The 21,115-nt window shown below is 46.8% G+C and overlaps 1 protein-coding gene across 2 annotated transcripts; it reads left to right on the top strand.

Annotated features, from left to right (window-relative positions):
• Positions 1–464: 464 nt before the first annotated feature.
• LOC104601729 (floral homeotic protein APETALA 2) lies at positions 465–4,163 on the top strand. 2 transcript variants are annotated; one of them, XM_010265173.3, is made up of 10 exons: positions 465–1,600; positions 1,714–1,739; positions 1,860–1,890; positions 2,043–2,130; positions 2,272–2,417; positions 2,544–2,588; positions 2,756–2,847; positions 2,956–3,104; positions 3,242–3,460; positions 3,568–4,163. In XM_010265173.3, the coding sequence occupies exons 1-10, from the start codon at positions 927–929 to the stop codon at positions 3,802–3,804; spliced, it is 1,707 nt and encodes a 568-aa protein (XP_010263475.1). In that variant the 5' UTR covers positions 465–926; the 3' UTR covers positions 3,805–4,163. The 2 variants fall into 2 exon arrangements, with proteins under 2 accessions (XP_010263475.1, XP_010263474.1); XM_010265172.3 differs by having other exon boundaries at positions 3,233–3,460.
• The last annotated feature ends 16,952 nt before the right edge of the window (positions 4,164–21,115 follow it).

The following is a 21,115-nucleotide window of genomic DNA, read 5'->3' as shown; positions in this document are numbered from 1 at the left end:
CCGGTGGTCCCCTCCCCGCCCCCTCCGCTCGGCCTTCTATTTGCTGTATTTACGTACATGTGTAGTTTATAGTCTTATACGTAGAGGGGAGATGAGATCACCGAGTGAGAGAGAAATTAAATAATTATTAAAAAAAAAGAAGAAAGGATAAAAGGAGCAGAAAAGGACAGTAAGAAAGCTTGCTTAAATGCACAGTAGACGTCAGGTTCGGACTTTTTGTTTACACGTATGTAACGTGATTAATAAAAAAATGAACGAATTAAGGAGAGATAATACAAGCATTTAATTATAGAGAGGCGAAAATCGAGTTCTAAGCAATTAGTCCAGTATTTATCAAAAAAAAAAAAAAAGCAAGTAGACCAGTTTGTCATTTCTATTAGTGGGCAAAGAAAGTCATTTGGAGACGATGCTTTTCGATTTGGTTAATGTGGGAAAATATGGCTAAGAAAGAGATGGTTGTTTTTATTTTTTCCCACTTGGGACTTTTTTTTCCCTCTAGTCTACCATTCACCGAGAGAGATGAGTTTGTTTTGGTGGGGGTAGTGGAGGAGAGAGAAAGAGAGTCCATGAATGTGTGTGAATGATTGAAATAGGGGCAGGAAGAGAGATAGAGAGAGAGAGAAAGAAACCAGGTATTGATGATGCTTTTTGCCAAGCTTTCTCACACTGGCCTCGTCTATGCTGTATTGGGGCAGTTGGAGAGATGGGAGTTCTTGGGGTACCTTTTTGCAACCAGCTCTGAGTCTTAGGTTTGCTTTCGTTTTAAACCTGGCCGATATCAATAAAAAGAAAGTTTTCAAATAAACAATTACATTATGCAGAGATATTGTGTGGTTCTATGAATATATTTATATAGAGCGCAAGGAAGGAAGATTTCTTTTGCCGACAAGAACCCAAATTCCGGTCTTAATGGAGAGAGATGATCGATGATCCTATTTTGTTCTTTGTTCATACGAGGAAAGGTCGGAGCAGCTTGGATCTTCGATCTTGTGGAAGCCACGAGCGACAAAGGAGGGGAAGCAGAAGAAGAAAAAGAAGAAGAAGAAGAAGAAGAAGAAGAAGAAGAGGAAGGAGGAGGCAACATGTGGGATCTCAACGACTCGCCTGACCAAAGGAGGGAGGAGGAATCCGAAGGTTGCTCTTCGCAGAAGACGTCCTTCGACGGAGATGACGACAAGGGCAAAGGCATCGGATCCGTTTCCAATGAGAATTCGAGCTCCTCGGCTGTGGTTATAGAAGAGGGATCGGATGATGATGACGAGCGCGGGGGAAGACGGAAAAGGAGTAGTAAGATCTTCGGCTTCTCGGTGACCCACGATGACAACTGTTCTTCGGAGAGCGAACCTGTAGTCATGACCCGTCAGTTTTTTCCAGTCGAGGAGCCGGAAATGGGGGCGCCCCCTGCTGTTGTTACGGCTCCCTTGCCACGAGCTCACTGGGTTGGCGTCAAATTCTGTCAGTCGGAACCTCTTGCTGCCGGTAGACCCATGGAAGTATCCCAGCCCATGAAGAAGAGCCGGCGAGGGCCAAGGTCTAGAAGCTCACAGTATCGTGGCGTTACCTTTTACAGGAGAACCGGCCGTTGGGAGTCCCACATATGGTGCTTTTCCTCTCCCTTTGACTTTAAATAATCCTCTTTTTTTCTTCTTTTAATTTCAACTCCCTGTGCAATCTCTCCAATCGCAATGTTCTTTGCTTTTGCTCTTGATGCAGGGACTGTGGAAAGCAGGTTTATTTGGGTATGCAAAATAGTTAATTTTTGTTTTGTTAGAAAGAATATTTGTTTTTATTTTTCTTGGGGTGGGATGAAACTATTCATGGTTACTGATATTGGGATGTTTCTCTTGTGGGGGCAATAGGCGGATTCGACACAGCCCATGCAGCTGCTCGGTAAGCTTCTGCGTCCTTTCATACAATCGAATTTCTGTGATTCTTGCAATTCAATTATTATGTAGATGTAGCATCTCTTGTTTATCCATAAATAAGAAAGTTCTCAGTTCTCTGGAGATTGTCTGTTTTGAAACCGAGAAATTTTTGTCCAGTGCATACGACAGAGCAGCCATAAAGTTCCGGGGAGTAGAGGCGGATATAAATTTCAGTCTTGATGATTATGAGGAAGACCTGAAACAGGTGAGAGACAGAAGGGATGGAACTTGTATTCTCGGAATTTTTTTTCTTAAAAATACTGTTGTAGTCAGGCCTCCTTGTTTTAGTTTAAATTATTTAACTGTTTTTGAAATAGGAGGTCTTGTAATGCGATATTGATGACAGATGAGCAATCTAACCAAGGAGGAATTCGTCCATGTACTTCGCCGCCAAAGCACTGGCTTTCCTAGAGGAAGCTCTAAATATAGAGGCGTTACTTTGCACAAATGTGGAAGATGGGAGGCTCGAATGGGCCAGTTCTTGGGCAAAAAGTAATTTACCACACTACTACTACTACTACTACTATTTCTTCTTCTTCCTTCTTCCTTCTCCTTGAAGAATAGTCAGGATTCTCGCTTTTGCTCTAATTAATTTCGTTTATAATGTCAATTACACAGATATGTTTACCTGGGTCTTTTCGACACCGAAATTGAAGCAGCTAGGTATTTCACGTGGTTGATGTTTAGCTGATATTTGGAGTCCTAAATGGCGTTCTGCTGTTGCAGGCAGATCGACCAACGGCCTAAGAAGTTTGATCGATCTTATCTTTTCTATTCATTTGTTTGTTGTTCAGTTTTAGAGTGTTTATTTGCTCATTGATAACATGTAGGGCTTATGACAAAGCTGCAATCAAGTGCAACGGGAAGGAAGCTGTGACCAACTTTGATCCGAGTATATACGAAGATGAACTCAATTCTACTGGTAAGTATAGTAAAGAAAATTAAGTCTTCTCTTTCTTTATCTTCTTTCTTCTTCTGTTTTGGGTAAAAATAAAATGAAATGTGTAATGCGAATTGAAATCATACCCAGGAAACGATGCGGGCCACAATCTTGATTTAAGCTTGGGCAGTTCTACCCTGAAGCGAGATGGTTCTGAATTGGGGGTGGGTGATCCACGATCCTCGTCAACGCCATTCGAGCCTAATTGGGGGATCAACAACCGGATCTTTAGGTCCAAGGTATATTGGGGTGGCCTTAGATTCTTTAGTTAATGCGAGCTCGATCTACTACAAGTACAGAACCCTTGTAGTTGCCTTCCATTTTTTTATTAGACGGAAGCCCCAGAAGTTGGGTAACAATTTTGAAGGTGGTGCAGGATGAGCGATGTAGGAACAGTAGTGGTTCTCAGTCTCAGAGACGAGAAGGGAGCGGGGAGAGCGAGGCTACCAGGATGCTGAACCAAATCCACATTCAGTCCCCGTTATCGATGAAGACCAATGAGATGCTAAGACATGGGCAGTTCAGGAGAATCGGAGACGCTCCAGCTCCAATGGTCCACATACTGCAACCACACTTGAATCCTCCCAATTGTCAAGTGGGTGTTCCCAGAACCAGAACTAGATCGATATCTTCATCGATTGAAGGCGCTGTTGCTAATAATAACGATTGTATTATTTATCCTTACCCTGTTGTGATTTTCAGTTCCCGAGCTGCAGCGACGGCGATGGGCAAATTGGAGGTGGTCTGTCATTAGCGACAGGCGATTCGCAACAACGGCAATCATCGGGATGGAACCATCGAGGCAGCGGTATTAGCTGGGTTTCTGCTGGTTCTTCACCCCAAGTGTTGGCGACCACTGCAGCATCATCAGGATTCCCATCAACGCAGATAAGTTGGCTGCAGAGGAACGGGTTCCACTCTCTCACGGGACCCACCTGACCCCTTCTGCGTCAGCCATTTCTCTCGTTTCAGTGTTCAGTCCTCTTCCAACCCCAGTTCCAATTGTTAGTCACTCCCGATCAGTAAAAAGGTCGAAAGAATTTTCTATACTTGAGAGAACTAGGTGGGGGAACCGGGAACGAACGAGCGAGCGATGTTAGTCGTCACTCGTCAGTCAAACAAGCAAACGGGAGCTCCCCCAATGAGAGTCGATTCTGACCTTTTATTTTTTTCTGTTTTAACTGCTTACTCTACTGCTGATCTGATTTGATTTGATTTGATTTGCACCTTTAGTCAGTCTAATAGTTTATTATATTATTACTGTTGTTATTATTAGCAAAACCAATGTGTTCCGTGTCCTTTTATTCTTATTTTCAATCACCTGTAGGCTGTAGCGCGCGCTCTCTCTCTCTCTCTCTCTCCAAATCGTTGAATTGAAAGTTGGGAACTGACAGATAGATTACACTAATTCCTTATTCCTTAATGAAGGAGTTGGCAAGTAATCGTAATAGCTTATTATAATTAGGAGGCGCGGAATCCCAAAACTAAAACTGTTATCTTTATAAGAAAAGTAAAAAACAAAAGACAAAGTTAGAACTTAGAAGAGCGCATCCTCCCCAGTCCCCACCAAATGATAAATAGAAAACTAACTGAAGAAGACGAGGACCGAAGAGATGAGGCAGCGACTGAAACAGCAGCGCAGCAGGTGTTCAAGCAGCTGCAGCGCAACCAGCCCAACACAAAAGACTCAACTTGGTTCTGGGAAATATCGTCGGATGCGGTGGGGGAAATGACGTGTCGCTATCGTCGATGCCCTTAGAATCAGTTCATGGCAAATGGAGTCAGACATAGCTATAATGACGAGAAGGACTTAACCTAAGCTCCAATGCTTTCAAAGTTATACAAAGGACAACCCCTGCCACCTCTCCCTCTCTTCCGTCGACGATAAAACAGAAAAAAGATTAACCTCTCTATAGTCTATAGTACTCGTCTATAGGTGTTTCCTTCCCTGCCCTTCCCCCCCTCCCCGTCATCGGGAAAAAGAAAAGATCAAAAGAAGCTTAAAAAAAAAAGGAATATCAAAGAACTGTGGGCTTTTTCTTTCTTTTCATTTCCCCACATTTTCCTTCAAAACCAAAGATAGCCTTAAAGTTTAAACTGTGGGCTTACGAGGAAACGGCGTTCCTTCCGACACACCCTGCTTTACGGCTCCAGGTTAACCAATGGTTATTTTTTATTCATATGGAGTGAGAACTGAGAACCCTTTATGCCAATAATTAACAACTTATTAGATGTTATTATAATAATATTTTAACTTATCTAGTTGCTAAAGATTTCTTAATCAGGCAATAAGATTTTGAAAAAAGAAAAAGGTCTCCATCCATGTAAAGGAATTGGCAATTAATCGAAAGCCCCCCCCCCCCTCTGTTTCTGGTTCTGGGTTTTTTTTTCTCTTTCTCCTTATCATCTTTTATTAAATAATTAATTTTTTCTCTGCTTTTTGACCAGTGGGTCTTCACTCTTCAATGAAAGATTTAAAAAAAAAACAACAATAACAACAGAGGCCAATGTCCCTGCTTGTTCCTACAGGCTACAACAAATAAATAGGGTATAGGTGGAGAGGAGGGAGGAGAGGAGGGAGGAGAGGAGGCAAGCTAAGCAATAGCCAATAGGGGGGTTAGGGGGTCCCCACACTTGGTCCTTGCGCTCCATCTATTTAAAATGAGTACCACTTGCACTTGGGCCCTCATCTTAGATACTTCACAGTTCATACTACTTGCACTTGGCAAGTTGGCATGGCATCGGATCCACGAAGCTCTGCCACCTACGATACGAGAGCTACCACAGTTTTCATCTGCTTCCCCTCCAAACTTCAATCATTCCGGATATGTTTGTTTTTCTGTTAATGAACAATTACATACGAAAGTAAGTGATTTTTTTTTCTTTTTTGAAAGCCCCAAGAGTACCACCACAGTCCACAGCACATGTCCCAATTTTAAGCCTGTTGCGTAGCCACGCCCAAGACTAAAATAGTTGGAAGGTTTTCTATGGGTTGAGGAAAACGTTAAATAGAAAGAATCCAGAGGTTGAACAGTCTAGTGGGTGTTTTTCGGCCACGTCATCAAGGCATAGGGTGGTGGCGTGGCCTCGTATTTGTTATGGACCATAGACTGGACCGGGCGACCGGGCGAAGCTTGTATTTTACCTGAACCAAGAAACATTTTTCTTTTCATAAACCCCCGATAAATTGATAAATTATTAATTCTTTAACTGTATAAGGAAATGGTTGAGCTGTCGACATTGATGTATGAAAATTGGAAAGGGGAGGGGAGGGGTGGGGTGTCTCGGGACAAGTAACATATAGCGAGGAGTAGAATAGGAATGGAAAAGGTAAAAATAGAGATGAGATGATGAAAGGAGACCGGATCTGCTCCTTACACATGCTGCTTTACACCGACTTAATAGGCACATCTCAATGTATTAAGAACATCTCTCATAAATAATAATACATAAGTACTGGAAATGTTTCCGATCCACGGTGGAATGTGTCAATGAGGTCGTTGTGAGGCGCTGTGTGAGAGAGTGTGTGGTAAGTGTTAAGCAACCAAAAGTAGGGAGTAGGGAGTGATTTTAAAATGGATTCCGAAAATGGGACGCTGGACGCACCATCACTAAATTTAACACCGACATCCGCTTATCTCACCTTCTATGCCTTACTTTTTCTGGCTTTCATTCTCACCTTCCTTCGCCAAAATTTCCCCATCCGACTGCCACATCTTCCATATGTGAGGTGACACATGGAAGGTGATAGGGAAAGCGCATTCCATTAGTCGTAGCTGGCTCTGGCTCAGCAAGGACGTTGGGCTTGGGCCAGACGATGTTAAAAAAGCCCATTCCAGATCCAACACCAAAATAGATAAATAGATAGATGATGGCTTCATGGCCATACTACGGCTTAGACAGACCACAGTACACACTGTCTACACACCCCTCTTCAGTCCTAACTCCTGTGTTTAGTGTTTGTGCTGCGGTCCCCCTTTTCAAATATCGCACGTGAGAAGCAATTCATGCTTGCAACGTCCTGCCAAACTTGGATTTATTAACTTTTTGTTTTGTTAGGAGTTAGGAGTTGGGACTTGGGAGGAGACTGTAGTGGCTAAATTAATTAATGGGAAATTCCCTACTCGTCATATAAAATACCAAAAATCAAATTTACGGACTGTCACTCACGTGAGCTGCTAGGGTGGCATCTTCTATGTGCGGTTGGCAGTCTCGACTCTTCCTTTAAGTTTAACAAAACAAGTAAGTACTTATGCAAACAAGTTTAGCCCAGTTTTTGAGTGATTATTTTTAGGGAAAATTATAGTTAGAGTTGACCTAACATTTAAATGATGCTACAGGTTGGTTTAGCGTCTGTTTGGCATCAGTGCCGTTGTTCTAGAAAATGGTGACACATCAGCATTATATCAGAAAAAATGATGTTCCATGAAACTCCTGTTTATTTGAAATTATTTTTCTATATAAAAAAGGGCACTCCAAGCCATGCCTTGAAAATCAGGAAGGTGTGCTTAGAGCAATGTCAAATTTGGCATTTTCTGAACCTGCAACTCATTGCTGTCAATAAGGACATGAGGTGGCAGTGACAGGGACATGATGTGGCACTGAATAATATGTACCAGTGCTGAAAACATTTCTTGGAGCATTGGTACCAAACATAAAATGTTGTTGTTGCTCCAGGAAATGTCCTATTTGACAACAACGTTTCCAAACAAAAAAATATATATATAGTTTTCTCAGAAAATGGTGCTTCCAACCAACACATCAGTAGCACCGTTTTTTGAGAAAATGGTGTTGTATCTACAACATCGATGCCAAACATATACTTAGAAATTGATTGCCATGTCATTAGAGGCTTATGTGGTTGTTATCAACATGAGACTTTTAATCTATGTTGGACACAACAAAAAACCAATACTGAAATTGCCCTTAATGTTTTGAAAATAAAAAAGGGGGTTTTCAGCTTCTCTCCCACTCCCTCTGCCTTTCGATTTCACTTTCATAGTCGTCTCCCTTTTCTCAAAGACTACGTGATTTGAAAAAATGATTTTACATTCTCTCTATCAATCTCTCTCTCTCTCTCTCTCTCAATCTTTATTGTTCTCTCTCAATCTCTCTCGCTCCCTGTCTCATTCTTTTTTTTTTATTATTTTTCTTGCACACTTATGGTATTAACTAGATCGTATTAAAGAACATAATACCAACTTGGTATGGTTCTTACTTCCTCAACCCAAATTAATAAAAATTCACAAGAAACTCTTGACTATGAAATTTACACCAACCTGAAAGAAGTTTATAACTTGATTTTACAAGTGGTTGGTCTTATGCCCTATTATAGAATCTGATTAATACAGTATACACGTGTAAAAAAAATTGAAAAAAAAATGAGAGCGGGAGAGAGACTAAGAGAGAACAATAGAGATTGAGAGAGAGAGAGAGAGAATGAAGGAGGAGAGATTGACTGAGAAAGAGAATGAGAGAGATCGAAGGAGAACGATAGACTAACACACACACATACACAAAGGGTGTAAATATAGAAATCGAAAACCATTTTTGTTTATTTTCAAATTATACAGTCGTTGAGAAGAAAGAGACGACTGTTAGAGTGAGAGAGTGGGAGGGAGAGCAAAAGATAGAGGGAATGGGAAAGAAACTGTGAGAGTGATAATCCATTTTTTCTTTATTTTCAAATAACTAGCATTAAGGACAATTTCGGTATAGGCCTCAGATGACATGACAGGGATTTTTATAATTTGAAATGTAGAGCCAGATGTCAGAGTTTTGTCAGTTTCTTAACCAACCTGTAGCCTAATTTTAAATGTTGAGTTGGCTCAAACTATAATTTTCCCTTATTTATTTTTAAGCACTTAATTTAGGTCGGGGCTATACTTATAAGCACTTTTGTGTGTTTTGGGAAAAGAAGCTGAATAATTGCTTATTTTTGAAATAAGCCCATTTTGAAGAAGCCAAAACTTTTCAACTTATCTTTAGATGCTTTTTCAATGTGTTTATTTCTTCTGGTCTGTCTTGGCCATCAAGTAATTTTTAAAATACATATACTACCCCTATTTAAAAGAAACTCTTTTTCACCAAACATTCATAAATACTATCCCTATTAAGATAAGCAGTTATCATATAGGCACATATTTATCCAATAAATACTCCCAAATGAGGGTTTAACCATATATGATGGGCGCAATTTATGGTTTGAACCCCCCCCCCCCCCAATAATTTTTATTGGTTTTCTGCTATTACTTTTCCAAATCCCCACCTATTCTACTATATCACGTATTCCCTTCCTATTTTGATATTTCTCCACTTACCATTGTTTTTTATGGGGGGTGAGTTGGCCCGACCTCGCAACACAGGTACACGTGGGCATGACCTTGCTCAAACAGTGACTCAGCATGACAGCACAACGGACGTGACCACAACTCGGAGGGAAGGTCCCACCGAGTTCAGCTCGGTAACTGGGCGGATAAACTACTCGTCGGAAGCTGCCTTACCCGCACCTCCTCCCCAGGGTTAAGGCACTTCGAAGCATCCCGAGTTCAGGGCGCCCTGACCTCTCTTAAGGCCCGAGCTCCTCCCAATGGACCTCGAGCCCCTCCCAGACAGGAACGCACCGATCCACCTCTGGATACCCCGAGGCACAGACACCTCGGGTCAGCCTGCTCGGCATAACTTGCTATAGGCAGCTCGTCACCTCAGAGGCAGCCCAGCGCAGGGTAACCCGCGAAAGATTAGTTCGGCCTACCACCAAAAGATCTCCTGCCCGACAACCATACCCGACAAATCTAGGGGCAGCAGCCATGTCCCTCGTCAGGCATCGCCGCGGCTGCCACCTTTAGAAGGTGCCTTACACCTGACAAGCACGTACCCTGCGATGACGGCCCCGCGCGTGCCACCTCAGCCTTGCCTATAACGGTTGTGGCAGACTGATAGTGGCGGTTATACCTGCCCTATCAGAAGCCAGAGGGCCTGATGCGACAAAATTCTATTATAAAGGGCTTATTCTCAAGGAACAGGGTATCTTCGAACCATTGGCGCAATCTGCACTCTTAATCGTTGGAGCGTTCCCGCCGGGCAAACTCCCCGGGAATTCTTCTTCTTCCTCTTCGTTTCAGGTACCTCTCAGGAGCCACGTGAGTGCCAGCTAGGAGTTACCAGATCGCGCTACATCATTTGGCGCCGTCTGTGGGAAACGCTTCAAAAAGCCTTTCTCTCTAAACTTTCACACTTCTTTTCTTCCTTGAAAAAATTTAACACTCATGGCTTCCTCAAGCAACGTTGGACGAAGCATGGAGATGGATAACTCTAGGGAACAACCCCAGGTTCCCACGGTCTGCATAGGACAGTTCACCATTCCTCTCCCGATGGACGGAGTCCCGACCTGAACATGCTGCGAGCGACGGCACCTATGGGTGTTCCCCTTCTTTCCTCTGTGGAAACAACCTTTGCTGAACCAACTGTTGTTCCTCTGGCAACCGGCCAGAGCTAGCTCGACGACCTGGTGCAATGCATGTGGGCCATGCAAGCCCAAATGCAACAACTCCAACAACACCAGCTCTATCAGCAGTAAGTGTTGCACCACGTCTCCCAGTACCACTACCAGCAGCAGTTCCCCCAGCTGCCTCAACCTCAACTTCAACAGCCGCAGTTCATGCCTCGGCACCCAGCCTCGCAGCAAGCTAGGTCTCGCCACCAGGATGAGCACCCCTCTGGCCAAGGAGAGGCCCCCCAAAACCTTCCAAAAAACCAGGCCTCCCCTCGCGGCAGACGAGAGAGACCAGCTACCCCGGTCTCGCTGCAGGCGGACAGGTCGGGAGGACCCCAACTCACCAGGTCTACATCACCTCAGCAATCCAAGTTTGAAACCCCGCTCCTTGAGAACCGGTTCGAGATCTTGGCAACATACTCCAAGCAGGATCCCTCTGTTCGCAGCCATCACCAGCAGACCGGGCTACTTCCTGCACAAACCATTCCGGACAGTGCAGAGGTGAGCAGCACGAACACCGAGCCCACCAAGAAGCAGAGACGCCGCCGCCGAGCTCGCTGATCTGTCACCCGCGATTTGCCCGAGCTCAGGGGTAAAGAAGAGGTAAGCTCGGCCGAAGTCAAAGCTCCCCTCCTCTCAGTTTCATCCCCCCTGTCTTCCGAACTCCTGGTAGTCCCAATGCCCAAAGACTTCAAGCTCCCCCCTCTTGACAAGTATGACGGGTCGTTTGACCCAAATGATCACGTAGATGCCTTCCAGTCACAGATGCACCTGGCGAGAGCCAGTAAGTCGTGCATGTGCGTAGCCTTCTCCACTACTTTCAGAGGAGTAGCCCGTACATGGTACCGGAACTTGGCACCTGGATCGATAAGAAGTTGGGCACAGTTCACGCAGGCCTTCACATCCCACTTCATCACCAGCAAACGGTGCCCACAAACTGAAGAAAGCCTCCTCAGCATAGTGCAGAGAGAGGGAGAGTCCATCCGGGGCTATATCAAGCGGTTCAACAATGCTTGTATGAGAATACCGCGCATGGACCCTATCGTACGCCTTGCAGCAGCCAAGAAAGGCGTGACACACAAAGAGTTCAAATGGCACATGGTCGTCAACCAACCAGCGACCATAACCGAGTTTCTAAAGCTCGCGGACAGGTTCATAGCAACCGAAGAGGAGATCAACCAAAAGGGCGAGGATGCGCCCGAAAAAAGAAAGAGGAAAGGAGAGCCTTCCAATCAAGGGGACAGCCAAAAGAAAAAGGATACAGCTCAGGGGGCAAAGCCGGGTCAATTGTTCCGAGCTCCTGTAGCGGACCGAGCTTATTACACCCCACTGAACGTGAAGCGGGCCAAAATCCTGATGGCGATCAAGGACGCCCCGTACGTGAAGTGGCCACCCCGTCTGATGGGGAATCCCAATGAGGGAAATAAGAATCTGTATTGCAGTTTTCATAAAGATCACGGTCATAGTACCGAGAGTTGTAAAAACCTCCGCAACAAGATAGAGGAGCTCATCCGTCGCGGATATTTGAGAAACTTTGTACAAAATAATAATAACAATAGTAATAAAACAGGTCGGCAAGGGGAGCACGGTAAGGATGCTCCCGAGTCTAGTCGCAGGCCGGCCGAACAACCGCAGAGGCAGCCTCCGGAGGAGAGGCCAGTTCGGGGGACCATCCACATGATAGTGGGAGGTTCGATCGTTGCGGTTTGCACTTTAGCAGCAGCTCGGACGTCAGTTCGTGAGGCCACCCGGGAAGAGCAGAACCCCCCAAAGCGGTTGAGGACAAAAGAGCCAATTTTCTTCACAAAAGATGATGCGCGAGGGGTCCACTATCCCCACGATGATGCACTCATAATAAAACTAAGAATCAATGACTTCGAGGTCAGGCGCGTACTCATTGACTTAGGCAGCTCGACCGACATCCTCTTCAAAGCTGCGTTCGACTAGCTTCAGTTGCAGAGAAGTGACCTGAAACCTACAAACACTCCTTTGGTGGGCTTCAGCGGAGAAGAAGTCCGACCCTTTGAGAAAATAACAGTACCTGTGGAAGTCGGCACATGGCCTTGTATGGTCATATTCAAACACGACTTCCTGGTGGTCGCGACCCCCTCCCCCTACAATGCCATAATAGGTCGACTGATCACCCATGTCCTACGGGCGGTGGTCTCCACTTACCATTTGGCTATGAAGTTCCCAACAGACTTCGGTGTGGGGGTAGCGCGAGGCGACCAGCTCGAGTCCCGCAAGTGCTATGTCGCCGCCCTGAAGGGAAAGACCAAGGTGGTCGACGACCTCGAACTAGAGTGGCCTACGGAGCAAGGCGAAGAACGAGCCGCACCCATGGAAGAAACAGTCGCAATCCCGACCTCAGCGGCAGACCCAGCTCAGACGCTTCAGATCAGCGCTTCCGTCCAAGAGCCTCTACGATCCGAACTGGGAAGCTTCTTACTTCAAAATTTAGATATTTTTGCATGGTCCGCGGAAAAGATGCCCGGTATAGACCCCGAACTCATAACTCAAAAACTGAATACTGATCCTGTAGTAAGGCCCGTTAGACGAAGAAACGCAACCTAGCCCCAGAGCGGTGGAAAGCAGTCGACGAGGAGGTCGAGAAGCTCCTCGCAACTGACTTCATAAGAGAAGTCCATTACCCGAGCTGGGTTGCCAACCCCATCCTAGTAAAGAAGGCCAACGGCAAGTGGCGCATGTGCGTCGACTACACCAACCTAAATCGGGCTTGCCCAAAAGACTGCTTCCCGCTCCCTAGAATTGACCGCTTGGTGGACGCAACCTCAAGGCACGAGTTGCTAAGTTTCTTGGACGCTTATTCGGGCTATAACCAAATCAAGATGGACCCGGCGGACGAAGAAAAGACTGCCTTCATCACAGAGTTTAGTCTGTACTGTTACAAGGTCATGCCCTTTCGGGTTAAAAAATGTAGGGGCAACCTTTCAAAGGCTTGTAAATAAATTGTTTGCGCCATTAATCGGCAGAAAAGTAGAATGCTATGTAGACGACATGGTCGTCAAAACTCAATTCTCACATGAATTAATACAAGATTTGCATTCTATTTTTGAAATTCTACGTAAGTTTAATATGAGAATAAATACAAACAACTGTGTATTCGGTGTGACCTCGAGCAAGTTCCTATGATACATCGTTAACCGGTGCGGCATTGAGGCCAACCCGGATAAGATTAAGGCCATTTTAGATATGAGACCACCCCGAAAGTTGAATGGCCGCATAGCCGCCCTGAGTCGCTTCATGTCCAAATCGGCAGACCATTGTCTACCGTTCTTTAAGGCAATTAAGAGCAAAGGGTTCGAATGGACCCAAGACTGCCAACTCGCGTTCGACGAGCTCAAGAAATACCTCACTAGTGTGTCGATCTTAACCCAGCCCGAGGAGGGTGATGTTTTAGAATTGTACCTCTCGGCGAGCGACGAAGTGGTCAGTTCAATACTAATAAAGGAAGTAGATCGGGTCCAACGACCCATCTATTACGTTAGTAAAGTGTTGTAGGGAGCAGAGACGAGATACCCGGAGATAGAAAAGCTAGCATACGCATTGGTAATTGTAGCTCGGAAGCTCCGCCCATACTTCCTAGCTCACACTGCTATCGTCCTCACCGACAAACCTCTGAGGCAAGTCTTACTTAAGCCCGAGGTCTCTAGTCGGTTGACGAAGTGGGCCGTTGAGCTCAGCGAGTACGACCTCCAATACAAGCTGCGAACTGCCATTAAGGCTCAAGCCTTAGCAGATTTCATCGTCGATTGCACATTCAGCTCCGAAGTTCCCAGGCCAGTTGAGCATGAGGTCCCTAGTTCGGGTGAGCCTGAAGTTCCCGGGCCGGTTCAATCCGAGCCCCGTGAAGTAGCAGCTAGTGTGGCCTCTCTCCTAGCTAAGCCAAGTGCGAGCTGGGATGAGGAGCCCTGGATCCTTCATGTAGATTGCTCCTCGAACCAACAAGGCAGTGGAGCCGGAATAGTTCTACACGGCCCAAGTGGCACGAAACTGGAGTATGCGTTACGCTTCGAGTTCTCGGCATCTAACAATGAAGCAGAGTACGAGGCGTTGATAGCCGGACTAGCCTTAGCCAGAGAAGTAAAAGCCAAGCACATCGTTATCTGCAGCGACTCCCAGCTCGTGGTCAACCAGGTCACTGGCGAGTACGAAGCTCGCGAGCCGACCATGGTCGCTTATTTAGCCAAAGTCAGAGAGGCCCTGCTCAACTTCCAGTCACACTTCATCAGACAATTCCCTAGGTCGGAGAACGCAGAGGCCGACGCCCTGTCTAGGCTAGCCAGCATCAGTGACATTACCATGAGAACCGCGTACATAGAGGACTTGCATCGGCCTAGCATTCTCGAGGGGCCAGAGGAGGTCGCTCCCGTCGTTCAAGCAGAGCCAAGCTAGATTGACCCGCTCGCGAGCTTCTTGCTACACGGGACCCTCCCTGCAGATCGCAATGCAGCTAGAAGGGTCCAGCGCCAAGCAGCCAAATATGTCATGATAGACGAACGGCTATACCGAAGATCCTACACGCTCCCCTACCTACATTGCTTGCGACCTACCGAAGCCGAGCTCGTACTCTGCGACACTCATGAGGGTCAGTGCGGCGGACACTTGGGGGGCAGGGCCCTCGCCCAAAAGGCACTTCGACAAGGGTATTATTGGCCAACAATGAAGGCAGATGCTATTGAGCTCGTCAGAAAATGTGACAAATGCCAGAGACATGCCAATATTCACCACCGACCTGTTGCGGACCTCAAGTATCTCACCAGCCCGTGGCCCTTTGCACAGTGGGGCATTGATCTACTCGGGCCATTCCCGCCAACAACGGGTGGAAGGAAGTTCTTAGTAGTAGCAGTGGACTACTTTACCAAGTGGGTAGAAGTCAAACCCCTCGTAACGATCACAGCGCGAAATGTTCAAAACTTCTTTTGGAAGAACATCGTGTGCCGCTTCGGATTACCTCGGGTATTGATTTCCGACAACGGCAAGCAGTTCGAGGACATCAAATTTCAAGACTTGTGCCGAGACATGGGAATCCGACAGAACTTTACTTCAGTCGCACACCCTCAAACAAACGGTCAGGCGGAAGTCACAAACAGAGCCATCCTCCGTGGATTAAAGGCACGGTTGGGCCGAGCTAAAGTATTGTGGGCAGATGAACTACCAAGTGTTCTATGGGCATACTAGACCACGGAGAAGACCGCCACGGGAGAAACACCCTTCAATCTCACCTACGGCACCGAAGCGGTGATCCCCGCAGAGATCGAAGTACCTATGTTGCGACTAGTAGCATATAGTGATCAGATAAACAAAGATGAGCTACGTACCAACCTCGATCTACTCGATGAAGTAAGGAACCGCGTACATCAGGACCGCAGCCTACCAGCAGAGAGTAGTTCGGTACTATAACGCCAGGGTCAAGAGGCGGAACCTTCGCGTTGGCGACCTGGTCCTTCGTAAGGTTATAGTACCTGAGCCCGGCGCTGGCAAGCTCGGATCCAACTGGGAAGGTCCCTACCGAGTGAAGTGAGTGCTCGGAGAAGGAACGTACAAGCTCGAGACCCTCGAAGGGAAACAAGTACCTCGAGCATGGAATATTGTCAACCTAAGACAATACTATCTGTAAGAATCGAGTAGGCTACGAGCCACTCCCAAGGCCTAAGGGCCAGAATACCGAGCTAATTTGACCTCGGCACAACAGGACCCAATCGCCTTTATGGCATGGACAGACTCCGAGAATGGGCCACAAGCCACTCCTCCAGCCTAAGAGCTGAAACGCCGAGCTAATGAAGAAACCTCGGCAGCATACAAAATTAAGTTACCCCATCAGCATGAACTAAATATTTGCAGCGCCTGAGGTGCAGGCTGCTCGGGCATGAACCTTACAACAAATAGCCTGCCCTGGCATGCAAAGAGTTGGACCCGCTAAGGATAACAGACGACAACCTACCTCGGGTGCAGACAGGTCGGGCATGCTCCCTACTATGTCCCTCACCCCGGCGTACACGAGGCTACCCCTACTAAACAGTTCGGAGCCACGATGGCCGTTAAGGAACACCCACTTCGGAAGTTCAACTCGATAGGTTAACACCTTGGGGTGAGATAACCGTTTCGACAAAAATGAATTGCGCAAACTTTTGACAAAAGGAAAAAATTTCTTCATTGCAGAAAATTCATTACATAAATTTCATTAAGAACGTCTTGATTACAAGGGAGATTAAGTTTACAAATACAGGGAGCAAACTACTTCGGAAGCTCCTTGCCTCTGTTAGGGACCTTCTCGGGGGCAGTAATTGGGCCAGCATCCTCTGCTTCATCTTTGGCGCCCTCGTCTTCAGAATCTGGATCATCTTTTGACTGACGCACGATGTCGTTAGTGATCCGAGAAGTGGTGATGGCGCTCGTATCCAGGTCGAGGTAGAGGTACCTGATTAGCCACCGACTGAGATTGAAGCCCTTGTGGTAGGCCTTGGTCATCACATCGTCAAACCTCGAAGATTTGACATAGTCGATGACGGCCTGATTCTTGACCTCCTTGAGAGCACCCTCGAAAATCATAGTCTTCTCTCTTATATCTTCTTGGAGGTACTCCACCTCGTGCTCCAGCTTCCCCTTTGCCTCCTTGAGGCCTTGTATCTCGAGCTTCAGGGCATCCCGCTTAGCCTTGAGGCTGTTCACCTCAAGCCCTAAGGCCTCTTGACCAACTTTGAGCCCGTTTACCTCAGCCCTCAGCTTATCTTTGTCTCAGGCCAACTCCCCCTTCTCTGCCGTTAACACCTCGATGAAGCTCTTCTGGGCTGAGGCGTCACTCTCCAGGCGGTGGACCTGACAGCGAGCTGCCCTCAACTCAGTATGGGCTGTGCGAGATGACTTCTCAGCCTCCAGAACCCACCTTAGGTGCCGATCTGATTGAAGGGTCAAGGTTAGAATGGCGGTGTTCACCTGCAAAAGGGAAACCGGTCAAGAGGGAAATCAAAAAAAAAAAAAGGGAGAGAAGAGAAGAAAAGAGAAGGGAGACTCACCACCATAGTATGAGTGGTAGCTCGGGCACTGAGCTGACCAAGAGTGAGTTCAGCCCACTCGCTGACCTCCCCCGGGTATGCAGCTAGCTTGCTCTTCTCCAGGCTGCACTGGGGGTTCAGGACAGTTTGACTCCCCTAGCCCTCCGAGCTAGATGTCGTCATCTCTACGTCGTGAGTGGAACTCTTAGAGGCCTCGGCGGCAGCTTCGGCAGGACGAGCCCCGACAGCGGCCCTTGCAGCACAAGCCTCGGCAACGCCCTCAGCAATAGGCTCGGTGGGCTTAGTAGCAAGTTCGGTGGGCCTAACGGTAGGCTCTGCTACCACCTCGGGCCCCTAAGGCACCGCCCCTCCTTCCAAGTCGATGACAGGCTTCGCTACCACCTCGGGCTCTGGAGCTGAAGTCTATGGAGGTTGGGCCTCGGCTGATGCTTGCGGGGACTCAACGCACGCCTTCTTGGCTACGCGTTTCTTTCTCTTCATCTGGCATAAGAGCTTCTGGCTATCTATTCTCTCTGCCTCCATGGGACCTGCAGCAAGACACAGCATTAGCAATCCGAAGTAAACACACGTGCAAAAGGCCGAAGTAAAGCGAAACCTACCCGAGCTGAGTAAGTGACTGGAGCGCCTTCTTGGTCTTCCCGTCTAGGATGACACCGGGGTCTTGAACGGCCGTCCTCCAATCAGTGCGGAAGGGCCACCCCATGCTGCTCCAAACTACGAAGTAGTCCCGCTTCCAAGCTGGGACTTTGCTTGGGAGCTTGTGCATGAGTTTGAAACCCGAGCGGGGGGACAGGTAGTAGGACTGCCTGTGCCCGGGGAGAGCGCCCGAAGCACTCTTCTTTATGGCCAAAATTGTGCTAAGAATATCTAAATCTATGGAGAGAGAACGGTCAAAGCAAAGAGAGATGGACCCCACCACATTTCGTATGGAGTTTGGGTGGAGTTGGTCCAGGGTGATGTTAAAGTGTACCAACACCTCAACGATCAAAGGGTGAAGAGGAAGTCGGAGCCCAACTATCAGTTGTTCCCCAAAGATCACGATCTCGTCGGGACCATGCTCCCATGGAAAGTTACCGGTGGGAAAGCTATATGAGTATTCCTTAGGGAGGTGGAACCTCTGTATGAGGTTCTGAAGCCTCTCCGAAGTCATTATAGAAGGGCCGAACTGATCTGACTCCCGACCTCGGTGGGAGGTGGACGCCAGATGACCCGAAGCCACCCGTACTTCGAATGGTTGAGCAACGGAGGAGCCACCCCGAGCCGAGGTACCCACCTCGGGCTCGTCGATAAGGCTGTCTACACTAGATGACATAGCGAACTAAAGGGAAGAAACAAATTGAAAGGGGAAAGGAAGCTCGGGAGGACTCTCCAAAAGAAACGCAACCGGACTGGGAGAACGGGACGAACTGGAAAACCCGAGCAAAGAGACCTCCGACGCGAGCTCAAACGCTAATGACGAGAGCTTTGTGATGAAGAAAATGGCCAAGGGTCCCCCTATTTATAGCCACAGCTACGGGTTCCTCGAGGCGAAAACAGTTTAGTGCGTTTTTTACGTCCGCAAAGTCCAAGTTGCGTGAGATCCGCGCGTAATCCAGACGCGACTCGAGTCTTTTTTATCAAACCGGGCACTAGACTGGTCCCAACTGGACGGAGCGCGCGCCAAAGTGGCATGAATACCGACGCCAAATCCACTCGGCGTGTCATGACCTCCCCGCGCTGGGTCATCGCCGCTAGCGCAGGGAGTGGGGGGCAATTGATGGGGGCTGATTTGGCCCGACCTCGTAGCACGGGTACACGTGGGTGTGACCTTGCTCAAACAGTGACTCAGCATGACAGCGCAACGGACGTGACCACAACTCGGAGGGAAGGTCCCACCGAGTTCAGCTCAGCAACTGGGCGGATAAACTACTCGTCGGAAGCTGCCCTACCCGCACCTCCTTCCCAGGGTTAAGGCACTTCGAAGCGTCCCGAGTTTGGGACACTCTGACCTCTCTTAAGGCCCGAGCTCCTCTCAATGGACCTCGAGCCCCTCCCAGACAGAAACGCACCGATCCACCTCTAGATACCCCGAGGCACGGACACCTCGGGTCAGCCAGCTCGACATAACTTGCTACAGGCAGCTCGTCACCTCAGAGGCAGTCCGATGCAGGGTAACCCGAGAAATGGTAGTTTGGCCTACCGCCAAAAGATCTCCTGCCCGACAACCGTACCCGACAAATCTAGGGGTAGCAGTCATGTCCCTCGTCAAGCATCGTCGCGGTTGCCACCTTTAGAAGGCCTTACACCTGACAGGCACGTACCCTGCGACGACGGCCCCGCGCGTGCCACCTCAGCCTTGCTTGTAACGGCTGTGGCAGATTGACAGTGGTGGTTATACCTGCCCTGTCAGAAGCCAGAGGGCCTGATGCGACGGAATTCTATTATAAGGAGTTTATTCTCAAGGAACAGGGTATCTTCGAACCATTTGCGCAATCTGCACTCTTAGCCTTCGTCTTCCTTTTGCTTCTCACACAGAATACTGACTTAATCGTCACAGCGTTCCCGCCGGGCAAACCCCCCGGGAATTCTTTTTTCTTACTCTTTGTTTCAGGTACCTCTCAGGAGCCACGTGAATACCAGATAGGAATGACCAGATTGCGCTACATCAATTTCCAATTGTACAAATCTATAAAAATGTATGACATGGAGGAAGCAACAAAAACCTCTATACGATAATATGGTATGAAGTGGAGGAAGCAAAACAAATGTTCATTTTATATAACACTATTATAAGAGCATATGCATACAAATAAAGGGTAAAAATACAACGTAATATTATATAACCAAATTTAATTTTTATCACCTTGCAAAAAAAAATAGACTAATAACTGTTTTATATAGTACAGATAAATGTCAAAATCTTATGCTTTTAAAACAGTACCCATTAATATAACCTTATACATACGTACCCCATTGTCTATCCCTTACGTGTGTATACACTAATGCTACTATGCACAAAATGGACAAGACACGAAAAACCAAACACATGGGATGTAAAGTAGCCAATGTACACCCATAAATAAGCTCTTGTTTCCCTCTTTCTCCTCTTCTTCCAAACTCAGAATTACAGCTGCACATTAAGAACATCTACCACTATTCGTATATTGTCATTCATAGAGATCATGACAGATGTCCCAGTGGACAGTCACATTAATGTTCTATGGGGAAAAAAACTATATATGTGGGGAGGGAGCAAATCTGGCTTCTTTTAAAATCGAGTTACCATTCTCAGTTCTCATCTCTACATTAAATTTGTTGAAAATTTACTTCAGAAATTGAGAGAGAGATTTAAATATCTTCTCCAACTTATTAACACTACTGCCACCGTTACACGTTTTCAATTAATGCACGAGATAATCTAAAATGCATGCATATACATCTTTAAATTAAAATATTTCTATCTATACCCAATACGTGATTTATAAATCAGAAACTTAGGATTAGGACCACCCAATATGCAATTATTCAAAATAGGAAACCCCAATGCCTAGTCACAAAGTTATTATAAATAATTATCCTTTTTTTCAAACCGAAAACATCCAGCTCCATTTTTCGTCTATCAGTTCTCTTTTTTCCTTCTTTTGGTGATGTCTTGAATGTGAGGAAGCTTTGATCGGAGAATATAATTAATACTACTGACATCGTAGTTTAGCTGCAATGCTAAGCATTGTTTTCTCTT

Source organism: Nelumbo nucifera, chromosome 1 (genome assembly GCF_055504915.1).
Source record: "Nelumbo nucifera cultivar China Antique chromosome 1, China Antique-T2T, whole genome shotgun sequence".
NCBI lineage: Eukaryota > Viridiplantae > Streptophyta > Magnoliopsida > Proteales > Nelumbonaceae > Nelumbo > Nelumbo nucifera.
Note: the sequence above shows the minus strand (reverse complement) of the source record. Positions and strands in the feature narration are given on the sequence as shown.

Coding starts and splice junctions, on each gene's coding strand:
- LOC104601729 (XM_010265172.3), top strand. CDS start 927: ATGATCCTATTTTGTTCTTTGTTCATACGAGGAAAGGTCGGAGCAGCT. Junction 1,601..1,713: donor CGTTGGGAGTCCCACATATG/GTGCTTTTCCTC, acceptor CTCTTGATGCAG/GGACTGTGGAAAGCAGGTTT. Junction 2,131..2,271: donor ATGAGGAAGACCTGAAACAG/GTGAGAGACAGA, acceptor TATTGATGACAG/ATGAGCAATCTAACCAAGGA.